We start from the raw sequence: 13,707 nt of genomic DNA on the forward strand, positions 1-13,707 counted from the left end.
GATGCTTTTCAAACGTACAGATAGCATCACATAGAACCTTGAGTATGACAATATAATTGCTATAATTAAAATTAATCAATTTATTAGACAAAAAAATGCAGAGGATTTGTAGCAAAAAGACATATTCAAAGAGAAAAAGAAAATTTATGAAACCAAGCATATATTAAAACTCCAAAAAATATCTCAAGTTTTCAATTGTCCAAAGATGATATAAGAAAATTAAGGTGAGTAAAGTTCGGCTGTAAAAAAACTAAAGCTAATAATATAAAATATAACTACTTAGTACCAAAATAAAACAAGTTTTTATGTGATGTGACCAGATATCAAAGTTATGGCGGGATGAGTATTAGCTGGAAATTGATATGAAAGTTTATCATAAAAATTTTATACAAGAATATGGAATAAAAAATAGACGTTACTTAATTGAAACTATTAACAAAAGACTTCATAAAAATTATAACAAAAGAGATGGTTGGGCATTGCTTCCATGTACAACAAAGCATGCAATGATACAACATTACCAAGAGTTGGTATGCCTCATTTTTGTATAGATCAAACATCAAAAAGGTAAAAGCAGCAGCAGATTCTTACAAAAGAAAATGAAGAAATAATGAAGTTTATAAGTTGAAAAAACAAACCAAAACAAAATTCCACAATTTAACTATCTATCCAAAATGCATATAAGTGGTAAATAATGGGACAGACATTGAGAATTTACACATCTAAATCTATGAGAATCTAACCTATTTGCTCAACAGCTGATGAGAAGTTTGACCAGCATGAACCTTGATCATAATTGTTTCCATGAACTTCAACAAAAGCAATAAGCCCAACAGACATTTGTATGATTATAAAAAAAATTACGGATCTTGATCCCAATGGTTGAATCCTGCATAGAAGGTCTGAACTATCAGGTTTAAGAAATAAAACAATGAATAAAACATTGAGAGCAAGAGATACACCATATAATATTCAACCTATAAATTCCCTGAAAAGCAACTTTTATAAAGAAAGAAAAAAAAAACAAGTTTGAGAAATCCACATCATAGATGTAGTAGCCACTAGTTCAAGGTATAGCACTAACTACACTAAGCGGACATGATGTGATAAACGCAATTTTAAAAGAACAACAAAACTAAAAAATGAAAAATTAGCTAAGTTTGACTTAAATTAAACCATTTACTAGATGTGAATAGGAATAAGTTTGACGAGGACCAACTTAAATTTCAAAAAAAAAAGTAAAAATAGAAGAAAATGAGCACAATGCCAAAGCTCTATGTTGTCATAAAATTGATTAAGTAAATGCACAAATAGAAATACAAATAAATGCACTTCTAAAGTATGGATGAATAATATTTGGATTGGTAAAGATGAGGCCAAGAAATTAGATTGTGATAGATTTTTTTTTTTTTTAACACAGTCGATTTAGCGCAGAAAATACAAAAAAAAAATTGTGCAGCTTGTGTTACCTAAAATTCTAGAATCTATTGGGGAAGAAGGCAAAAAAAAATTGAAAAAAAAAATTGTTTAGAAATGACATTCAAAACATAGCAATTTCAAGCAATTTGATGGGGAAAAAAGGAAATGTTTAGAAAAAAATATATAATATATAGAAATTATACATATTAATAGAAGTAAATCAATAAATTAAGACATTCTACTCAATTCACCTTAAAAGTTGTGGATAGATCCATAGCTATAATTCTCAAATGGATAATGAAATATGAATTAGAAAAATAAATTGAGAACTTGACTGAAATAAATTAAAATTCAGATACTAAAAATTAACCAAACTATTTCTAGATAACTCAAGTCAATTGTTAAATTAAATAGGTAAGATTGCAAAATAATGAACTCTGGGAAAAGAATTAGTATGATCTCAAATAAGTTTAGAGAAGAAAAATATATTTTGGACATTTACATAATCAAAAAGTGGGAACTTCGAAAATTTTGATCAAAAAACAAATCTATAATAAGAGAACAAACCTAGGTTACTGATATTGAAGCTTGAAATCAAAATTATGGTGGACAATATGTCAATCAGTTAGTTTCAATACTTCTTTAAGAAGAATGTAGATTGGAATCATGTCCTAAAATTGATGACAATTTTATGAGAGAAATGAAGGTGTTGTGTAAGTAGGTGATTTAGTGAAACATTTTATCACTAATTTAAGCACATTCAATGATTCTGATGATATTTCTACTTTCAGTGGCTACAACTTTGTATCATCTGTTAGATGATAGAAAATGATCTTCGCGCAAAAGATAGCAATCTATCTAGTTGTGTAAGTACCTAGAATAAATAAAGTTAATAAACAAATTAAATGTCAGTCCCACAAATACAATTAAAAATAATTTCAATCTATCTAGAAAATGTATATCTTGGAATTGTTGGAAGAAGTCCACTGATGATGATGTCAATTGTAAATCGGTGAAGTAAAGACTGAAGCAAATAATTCTGATTTAGCTGATTAATTATACTAATAAGAGATCATCGAAGCAAAACATCCACGTAAATAAATTCCAATTAATTAAAGGTAACCTCATCATAAAAAACATTAAATTAAATAAATTCTTAAGCTAACCAATGCTTAATTGCACAAAAAGTCACTAATTAATAATTAAGATAACAGATATCTAATTGTATGGTACAAGGAGAGCTGGTTCTCTGCCAAAGGTGTAAGGAGATGCAAAGCCACGGTGGCTCACAGATGTCATAGGCAAGCTAGCCTTACGATATCAAGTAGAAAAGCAAGTAACTTGAATTGATAAGAGAGATAAATGCTAATGCTTCAAATATGAAATGAGTTAGTTTTGTTGATTAGCTCATACAAAAGTCCTCGAGATTATCACAAGAAAATAATTTTTTATTGAACATTTATTTAAGAGATAAAGAATTTAAATAAATTTACAATGGATTTCAAGATGCAAGGCTATGCACAAAAATTTAGCATACAATCCAGGAATTCTATTCATACCTCACAAAACCGATTAACTTTGCCCACCAATTATCAGCTACCTTCCAATCGTTTCCTTCAATGCACCAAATAATACTGAAAACGATCTGAGCTACTATAGCAGTCAATGAAAAAAATATTGTACACCATGATAAAATATACACCCTCCAGAAGTTGGATCCTGAAGAAAAGTGACCAAAAATAACATCACAAAAGTAGAACTATAACACAAAAATATCTCCAAAATGAGGTACAAGTGAATATAAAAAACTTTTAAGAAAGCAAGACCGGTATAAAATAAGGAAATGCTTATGTGAAAGATGAGAGCCTTCTTGTAATAAAGGTCTTCAAGAATAGCTAGTGAAAGTCTAACAATAACAAATAAATATTAAAGGTGAAATACGTTTGCATTGACTCTTCTCAACTGCAGTCACAAAGTCTGAATTTGAAGATGAAAAAAACTAACGGCCAATTAACAGATGCTAAGATTATTAGAACACATGCCATAATGCTATTTTTTGAAAAAACTGTGCACAGTTGGGCATAATTACAGAGATGATTCCTGATAAAACAAGCTAAATAAAGTCCTCTTATCCTTGAAAGATTAAACTTTCAATGTTAATAATCAATAGCAGCACGGACAACATCATTAGTCATACCATAAATATCTGGGTCAGCCTTATAAATCCTTCCGTGCTACTTTATTCTGAAAAGTTAGTGGTTTTGTTAACCCTACATTTGTAGTGAAACATTATCCACTACTTCATGTGATGATAACTATTATCAATCCTTTGCTAGATGTTCCTTTCCACTATTTCCAACACCGTTCCAAATGGTTTGACTGCTATAAGTCGGGCCTGCCTTCTACTCTTTCGTGTGCTTGCCAAAACCTAAGCATATCATTCAAACATAGATCTAAGATAGGAACACAAAAAAATAGACATGCATACACACATAGAAACAAAAGAAAAAGATAGGTGGGAGGAAGAGGAGAAGAGAAACGTAGAAAAAGAGTGGAGAGGAAAAGAGACCGAGTCTACAAATTTTGTCATTCACCACAATTGGTACTAATTTTGGAAGCGCCAATCCCGTTCATGCTATGGTTTGTACCAAGGTGCATGTTGCAAAACGTGAGCAGACTAGCCATTGCCAATTCAAGACATACATCCATAATCGGTGCCCCCATAATAAATGTGCAAGAATGAAGTGGTAAAGGCCTACCACATAAACCATGTAGTTGATAGCTAACCTATTGTCTGCTTCAGTTTGGCTCCTAAGGGAGAACAATGGCAGAAAACCTAATAAAAATACCATCTAAAGTATGAAAAGCTTCATACCCCACTAAACTGGAAAAAAACAAAGCAATTGCATACTGAAAAATAAGAGCAATCATAATTTTTTAATGAAAGCTTCACTTTAAAGGACAGATTGCATACCTCTGTTTGTTGCGCTCAACTGAATAGCCAAAAAGATCAACAAATTGATAAGCGAAATCAAACTCCAGTCAAGTAAAGAAGCTGCAAATTTAATTTAAAAATAATAGGTCAGACAATTTTATAAGCATAATTATCCCAAATAATTACAACATTGAAAGAAAATAAAAAACACTCAACCCTTAAGTACAAGGAATGGATCTTCACTCTCTACATGCCACGTATGGATAAATTTATGTGATACTTCCCCGTATATTGTTGGCCTAATTAGAGAATCAGCATAATTAATGTTTTGGTACTTCGAGCCTACAAGAGTGTCCAGAACAAAAAAGATGTAGCATCCAAATCAAACAGTGATATCCAACTTTTTCCATGATTTTTATGATTTTGATGTATACTTCATCACAAAGGAGAAATGCTCTCAAAAAAAACCAAGCTTTTCCGACAAAAAATACTAAGGGTGTGTTTAGGGCAGCTTTACAACTGCTTTTCGTTTCAAAAAGCAGTTTAGGGTGTGTTTGGGGCAAGCCTTTTCGAGTGTGTTTCGTAAAATCGCGGCTGCTAAATAACATTTACGAACAGAGGGTGAAGGTTGTGTTCTGCAAACATCCCACGACATAGGATTGAAAATGACATCGCTGCTCTCGTTATATCCGTGAAATTACCCGAATAACTAATAAAAAATCGAAAGCAACCCAGTGAGTGTTTCACACTCGTTTTCTTGCCCATCACTACATCTGCCTTCAATTCTTCACTCCATGTGGCTTTTAGCTTTATTTCCGTAGAGCATTGAATTGTTGTTTTTTTTTTTTTTTCATCTCTATGGAGGGCTTTTCTTCTCTATGGAGGGCTTTTCTTTTTCTTACACGTATATTGGTTATGTAAAAATTAAAGCGATTTTTTAGTTGTTCCATGGGATAAGAAAGGATTTTTGGAGTGAAGAGAGCTTTTATTACATCTTTACAAGTTGATTTTTGTGGAAAATGATAGGTGGCCCGTGAAAAATGAAAGATATTTTGATATTTCAAAGGCTTATCTTGCATCTTTGTTAGTTTATTTATGTAGAATAAGCGAGATTTCTTTAGTGGCACTTGAAAAACAATATATTTTTTATGTGTCAAAGGTTTTCTGGCATTTTTGTTGGTTTATTTAAGTAAGAAACAATAGTATTTCTAGTTGCTCGTAAGAAATAGATGCATCTTTTGGGTGGCGAGGGCTTTTTTCTGTTTATGTTGATTGATCAATGTGATATTCTAAATAACTTTTTAGTGGCCATGAAAATCATATTCATTCTGAGTACATAAAGCTTTCTTGCATCTATGTTGGTTGATCAATGTGAATTTAAATAAAAGACTTTTAAGTGGTAGTGAAAAACGAAACATTTTGAATGACGAGAGCTTCTATTGCGTCTTTGTTGATTGATCCATCTGAAATATGAAAGAATTGTTTATTTGCTCGTGAAAACATAATGATTTTTGGTGTGTCAAGGGCTTCTTTTGTGTTTCAGTTGGTTACTCAAAAGTGAAATTCTAAAAAGCATTTGTAGTGGTCCTAAAAACTCTGTTGCTTAATCTATGTAAAAAATGTGAAATTCAATTGATCAATTTATGAGCAAATGAAAGAATTTTTCAATGTCTTGGTGATTGATTAATGTGAGGAGTATTACGTAGAAGCACTTACATGATTCCATTTTCGTAAGCATGATTGAGTGGGAAGACAAAATGTGATTTTCTTTTTTTTTACTTTATTTTTTTAATGATGTGAAAGCAAATTCCATGTGCTTAAGTAACAACGATAAAGATTGATTTGTGATGCATATATTTTATACATCATATGGAACTTTAGAATGAATAGAAAATGATGAGTTGTAGAGGTTTTCGACTAGCTTTCTTGATAAAGATTTTCAATGTTGCTTGCTATGTGCTTTTCAGCCCCAACTGCATGTATGATAATACGTTATTTTATTTAATATGGTAATGGCACGGCATATGTTCTTTATAATGCTGGTGTCGATCTCAATATTTTGGATATGCTTTGTGCAACCATGATGCGAAAAAAAAAATACAAATAGTTCAATCGATTACCAGTTGTGATTCACAAAGCTTCGATCTCAATATTTTGGATATGCTTGTGCAACTATGATGCGAAAAAAAAAATAGAAATAGTTCAACCGATTACCAGCTGTGATTCACAAAGCTGAATTTACTCTTTTATTATCATTGGATTCCTTAATCATTTGTTGGCAACCAATAACCAGTTGAAATCCATCTCACATTTAATATCTCGTCTTAATCCTAAGCCCATTGCTTCTACTTTGTATTTCTGAGCCTACACGAAACAATCAACAGCATTATGCCTGTGAATATTGTCTGTTATTTTGTATATTCTAAAACTTGTATGATACACTCCTCAAATACTATATGATCTCACTCTTAAGCATTTTATTCTTATAGCCCATGTTTGTAAACATATATAACAACCGAATGCAAAGAATAATCAAGGATGGAGCAATTATTGACAAAATGATCTCATTGAGCTCTACTTTGGTTGTTTGACGGTTTTAAATTTCAATGCACTTTTTTTAATTGATTCTTACTTATAATCTGAATTTGTGAGTTTTTTCAATATTTTATCTTCTTTTATTACCATCACGCATTTATATTTGGAAAGTTTAGTGTAAGTTCTCTATATTTTTTACAACACTTCAATTTATTGTAGATCACAAGATTTGAAAACAAAAAAATGTGCAATATCAGCTAGTTGGGAGAGGGAGGTGAAGATTATTATTTTTTTTTTATTTATGCTTAAAGGATACCAAATTAGGTAACAGCTCACAACAAATTTCAATAAAGAAGGCTAACAGAACATAAGAATAATTTTCATAAAAAAGCAGCAAAATGACTGTTTAATAAAACTCGGTCGAAGAACAAATAGGATCAACTAAAAAAACTGAAAACTATGGAAGGAATTAAAGCGATGAGCAACTGGATTAGGCTGAAATTCTAATAAAAAAAATAGATGCATCCCATGAGTGATGGAGAGAAAAACTTTTGGTGATAAAATGTTGTTGCTACTTAAATTGTTCATATTTTCGTGACATTTCAATGATGATCTTTTAAAATATGAGTAGTGTCGAATGCAAAATATTTTACGTTTTGTGGCATATTTTGAATTGGAGAATAAAGTTGATTTGATATTTCTCGGTGTTATAATTACGAGTTCTAATGTTTAGGCAACAACACAAGACATTTCCCCTTAATTTGAATGAGTGTGAATATGCTCATTCAAATGAAGTTCACGAGGACCCGCCCCCACGATTTAGAACATGGTGAATCCATTCAATCCAAACATTGTGCACCGCCAAGCAAACAACCTAAGAAAAAAAAGCATCAATGACAAAATTTTAAGTGAACAAATTTCAAATTTAGTTAAAGCTTGTATCAGCGTGATGTACAATGTTGAGAAGTTGCTCACACATATCCTTCGATGGCAGAAGTCAATAAGCTACTAGACTGCACTCTCAAAATGTTTGAAGAAATGACATTATACTTTTTCCCAACAAATTTTTTTTAAAACCAAACAAAGCTGGAGGTTTTATAACAATGATACAAGAGCGGTGATTCACCACCTTCGTTATTTCTTAAACAATCAATCCAGTTGAGCTCAATGTATTTATTTGTGCTTGTATTTTGTTCGTAATAAGTTTAACATCCATTTGAAAAATACGTACTTGTGTGCTTGTGACTTTTATATTATATATTATTTTTTTAGTTCTATTTGTTTTTACATTTAATCTCAATATTTTTTTCTGTCCAAGTAACTACTCTCAAAATTAGTTGTTCATTTTTTATCCAGTTCATTATTTATTTTCTATTTTGACATGCATGAAGTAATCTGATGGATTCATCAAATGAAGATGAAATAATAGATATGATAGAACAAACAATAATTTGGCCACTACAATATATGTCATCAATGAATACAACCAAGCATACTTGTGTAAGACATCGTGCATGACATCCTCCTTTGTAAGAGACAAATGGATTGTTAAGCTCCTTGAAGGTCATCTGGATAAAATTTAAAATGTTCTGAATGTCCAAAAAATTTCATGTTCTACTAAATGATATGCAAAATATTTATTGGTTTACATAAATCGTTAGGATATACTCCTATGGAAGTACTAATAATTACTTTATATATAATGTGACATTATGAGTAGATGCATGCTACTTCCGAGTGATTTCAACACTTGACTGAGAATATCAGCAGATATTTCGATATTGAACTTAACTTGTTGGTTAGATTGTCAACAAACTTTGTCAAACCAATTAATCCCATTTTTGGACGTACGCCAAGAGAAATTCGTAACGATATCAAATTTAAGTCATTCTTCAAATGAAGATATTATATTCTCTTATTAATTTGCATGCATATTTTACTAAAAATCAATTATCAACATAAATACTTCAAACATGACTATATGAGAACGACTGATGGCACACATGTCGAAGCACGTGTCGCCAACAATGACAAAATTGCATGTAAGAGGCGTTTTGGATCCCCAACACAAAATATATTAGCAGGGACTTCAACATGTGCTTTACCTTCTTAATGGCAGGGCGAAAAGACAATGCTCGTGATATTCTCAAATTCAAACTTATAACTCTGAGATGCGAATACAAGTTCTCAATGTCGTCTCCCGATTAAAACATTAAAGATCTTATAAAAAATTAAATTTAGGTCCCGTTTGGGGGAGAAAAAAATTGCGTTCGACGTCCTGAAAACGCAGTGGTCGTGTTTGGAAAACACATTCGTCACTGCAGTGCCAATAAACGCGTAAAGCATTTGTCTATTGCCCGATGGATCATTCGCCGCTGATAGCACCCTGCGTTTCAGCGTTTCGGAGTAACTTATTACCCCGCTACCCCTTCGATCCCCGTCTCGCGCCACCTTTCGATTTCGTCTTGTCTTGCCCTAGATCTGCGTCTCCCCTCTGTCGTCTCGCCCTCTTGCCGCTCCTAGCCCCCTGTCTCGTCTCTGTTGTTCGATCCCGTGAACCCATTGAAATACTTTGCAATATTTCAGGTATCGTTTATTTTTAGAAGATCGTTGTCTTGGTTTGTTGCCTGGGATGTATGTATGGATTTTTTTAGGGCTTCGAAATTGTCTCTTATCTTAATGATTGTAAAACTAAAACTATAGAGTTCTTTTCTAAAAATTCAAAGATGTGGAAATACTAAGTATGCAATTTATGCTTGACATTCTGTAAATATAATAGAAAATATGAAAGAAATAGTAAAAATGATCATCTTGATATACCGTATTGTCAGTTGTTCATTTTCGTTTTGAAAACACCACTATTGATGGAAAAATGAAAAATATATTTTGCAAAAACTACTGCAATTGGGAGGGTTTTTTTGTTCAATATATAACATTTGCTAATATGAGAAGAGATGTTAGGGCACAAAGAGAGGAGCCTGTATTAAAGAAATAGAATTGGGAAATAGGCCAACAACGTATTGTTTATAAAAAAGTTAGAGGGTCCAACTCTTAAGACACATTCATGGCGATGGAACCAGCGGATCGATTGGAATATTTACGTGTTATTCTAGATGATTAAGCTTTTAAATGCTCTCATTTGTATTGTTTATCTGGATCATCAAGCTATGAACTTATTATTTCTTGGATATTTGAATGCCTACATTTCGAGTTTTATATTGTCTTCTTTATCTGTTTTTTTGTAGTTGAATTAATTAAGCTTGTATCATGTTTTTATTTTTTTCTAGTGTGAGAATTGTATGTCATGGTATGGAACTAATCTGTGATGATTTTATGTTTTTTCACCAATAAGCTGTTCTGAATAAGTTGTCCCAAACAGTTCTAACATACAGGGACAAAAATGTCATTTTTACATCCATAACTACCAATAAGTTGTTCTGGATAAGCTGCCTCAAACAGTAAGGCAGATTATTTTGATGCAGATTATCAGATTATCAGAATAATTTATTTATCAACAGATTATAAATAATCAACAGCTGCCCCAAACAGACCCTTAATGTGATGTCCTAATATTACAAATATTCAGAAAAATATTAAATTGTCAATTCTAAATATTCCATGCGATAATTTTTTAAAGTCATTTCCCGATATGAAGTATCACATTTCTGATTTCAAAGACAGCAACCAAAATGTTAGAAGAATGAAGTATTTATCGAGAGACGCTCATCATACAGAGTATACTTGAGAATGCAATCGATGTATGGAAAAATAAATAAAGCATACTCCGACATATGTCAACATATCCCTTCAAAAAGCAAGTAAAAATAATTACAGCCACATCAGCTCTTTATACCAAGCATTCATCTTGAGACGATTAAAACTTTTGGGTCTTGGATGAGGAGCCTACATGCATACTTATTGAAGATTTTGAACATTGTACAGGACAATCAATGCTAGAGAAATATTTGGGAGTCAATCCTTTGAGACACCCGATGAGAAAGTTGTTTCAGAGATGATTCAATTGAAGTAACAAATCACAGATATTTTACTGAATGCATCAAATATCTAAATTGATCGATTGAGGAAATAAATCATCGATGAACGTATGTTGAGATTCATTTCGAGGTGTCTTTTGGTATGAATCTTGATTTTTGCTAAGATTTATTTAAGATTGTTGGTTGATACATGTTATTCCCATCATGATTTGAGCCTTATATTTTTTATGTTTGAATTTTAGAGTTGATAATGTGTTATGGCGGTAAAGAACATGTAATATTTATATCATGATGATGATGTTTTCTTTTACAAAATATGAGTGAATGAGGTTATCATGTATACATTTATGTATTTATTAGCCATATTTTGCTGGAGTTCAGAAAGTTCGGCGCCTCCATTTGCAGCATTCGATATTTTGTGGTATCTGTGAACAATTGGTTTTTTTTTTTTTTTGAGGTCTGTGATGAGTCATGATTTTAAGGGTTCTTTTGGATAGTCTGTATGCTGCTTTTTTTTCAACATGCATGAGTTTAGCGATAAAAACTTACAAGGAACCAAGATATCCTTCTTTATGTTAACTCTGAGCCTTTAGCTTTTTTTTTTTTTTTACTTGTTCTATCACACATGTAGTCTAATTTTTCAATTAAACATTACACATTGCATTCTCAGGAAATATTAGTTCAAGAATTTCAATTGCTTCTACAATTTTACATTAAAACTATTGTATGTCATGCTTTGGTATACTTCAAGATGAGAAGCTAATTATGGGAGAAGATTTTATAGGTGTTCTATAAATACAACACCTGGCGATTGCAAATTTTTTAGATGGGTTGATAATGGCAAGAAAATTGCTCCGGATAGTTATCATGCCTCGAGAACAGCTTTGGAAAGAAAATTCTCTCAAAGACTTGATTGTTTGGACATGAAAGAAAATATTATAATAACACTATTTATTATTATTGAAATTTTTCAAATCGTGTTATTATGTGTTAAGTGATATATTACATTTGATGTGGTATGAAAAATAGATTGTTAACTCTTTTTTAAACTACAAAATTTTATTTTTATTATTTTGTTTGAATTATTTATGAAACTGCGGACTTGCATCTAACAAATATACATAAAAGCATTAAAGTCTTTTTTTCTCAAAAAGAGCAGTTACACAACAGATCATCCAAACAAGCAAACTACTTCACCATCAGCAACTTTTTAACAACAGTTTATCTATGAAGCAGCTTCACAGCTACTTCTACAGAAAATTGCAGCTATCCAAAATTTCTTGAACAACAAGTTTCTTGCAGCAGGCATGGTAAATAGCCAACAAAATGAAGGCCCGCAATGCAATAGGTTCACCCCTCGTATGAAAAAAAAAATGAAGGAATTCACAACTTTTCTATATGGTAGGAAAAGGATTTATTGTGCATAAACATCAGGCATAAAATCCTTACAGATGAGGTAGTAATAGCTAAAAATTCATCAACTACTAAGCAGCCCAAAACCACATTACCACATTACCAAATTTTTTTAATTTGATTTTGTTAAATTTAATGGTGCAAACTGAAGTATTTTTTTTCGGTGCTTACCTTGCAGCTGTCTCGACTAAGGTGCTATTTGGATTTAAGTGTTATTTCATGATACCACCTTACCGAAAGATAAAACAAAAGCAACAACATTTTCATCATGCAATCTCCAATAAAGAGTCTGCACTTACCTAACTTACAAAAACAAGAGGGAAAAAGTGCCCCCGGGTTTACAGAAATTATATACACCATGCTTTAAAGTGAGGGAAAACATGGAAGAACAAATACCTCCTAAAAGCAGCAGAGGCAGGACGAACCGACCAAGAAAAGTTCCCATAAATCTCCGCTCACCACGCAGACCGCTTTCCATTGATTAATCACACTGCGTAAAACGGCTACCTGCAAGCAAGTCTTCCACTCTCCCACAAGAAAAACAAGAAAACCATCCAAAACATCGTCATCAAAACCTGCCTGAAACCGAACTCCCGCCGTTTTCAATTACGAAGAAGAGATGAAGGGGCTCTCTGGCAAAGGATTTAGACCATGATTTAACCTGGATTTAGGCCAAATCTTGCCAGGCCGTCATTATGGACAAAATAAAGCCGCAGAGAAGAAGGAAGTTTCGTTAGGCAACGCCGCTATCCCTTGAGGCCTTCCCAGCGAACGCTAGCAACTGCATCGCGTGGGTTCGTTCGTTCAAGAAGGCGATGAGGGTTTCGCAGAGACTCGACAGAGGGTTTTACGGAAAAAATTTGCGTACCATACACGTACGACTAAGGGCCGTTTGGGGGGCAGATTAGTGCTTGGTGCGAGGGCTGTCAATTTGGTTCGTTGTTCGCGAATAGCTCGTGTTCGGTTCGTTAAGTAGCTCGTGAACGAGCGGAACGCGAACAAATTTTTAAGTTTGAAATGTAAACGAGTCGAACACGAACAAAAGTTTGTTCGCTCGTGTTCGGCTCGAATTGGCTCGAAAATAAATAAATTAATATATTTACATAATTAATATTCATAAAATTAAAAATTTTAAATTATAATTAATTTAATTTTTCTAAATAATATATTTTCACATTTTATTAAATCAATTCCTATAAATTATAATATATAATAATTTATTATTAATAATATTTCAATATTATTTATATAAATAATAAAACAGAGTTTTAAAAAATAAAAAAATAAAATATTTTTAAATATATAGAGAAAAGTCGAAAACCCTAAGTCCTAACCGGTTCGCACTTCGCTCATTCTCGAAACTTCGTTCATTCGGCATCCTCTCCGTCTCCCTCTTCCGAGTTGCATCTC

At 32.2% G+C, this 13,707-nt stretch overlaps 1 protein-coding gene across 1 annotated transcript in view; it reads right to left on the reverse strand.

Moving 5' to 3' along the window:
- Nucleotides 1-13,182, reverse strand: part of LOC110036987 (piezo-type mechanosensitive ion channel homolog) — a 116,956-nt gene extending 103,774 nt beyond the window's left edge. The window contains exons 1-4 of the mRNA XM_020741550.1: nucleotides 12,694-13,182; nucleotides 4,394-4,474; nucleotides 2,979-3,138; nucleotides 744-889 (exon numbers count right to left, since the gene is read on the reverse strand). Coding sequence (XP_020597209.1) covers nucleotides 744-889; nucleotides 2,979-3,138; nucleotides 4,394-4,474; nucleotides 12,694-12,775 — 469 coding nt within the window. The 5' untranslated portion in view covers nucleotides 12,776-13,182. The remainder of the gene's footprint in view (nucleotides 1-743; nucleotides 890-2,978; nucleotides 3,139-4,393; nucleotides 4,475-12,693) is intronic.
- Between the last annotated feature and the right edge of the window lie 525 nt (nucleotides 13,183-13,707).

Source organism: Phalaenopsis equestris, unplaced genomic scaffold (assembly GCF_001263595.1).
Source record: "Phalaenopsis equestris unplaced genomic scaffold, ASM126359v1 Scaffold213678, whole genome shotgun sequence".
Lineage (NCBI taxonomy): Eukaryota > Viridiplantae > Streptophyta > Magnoliopsida > Asparagales > Orchidaceae > Phalaenopsis > Phalaenopsis equestris.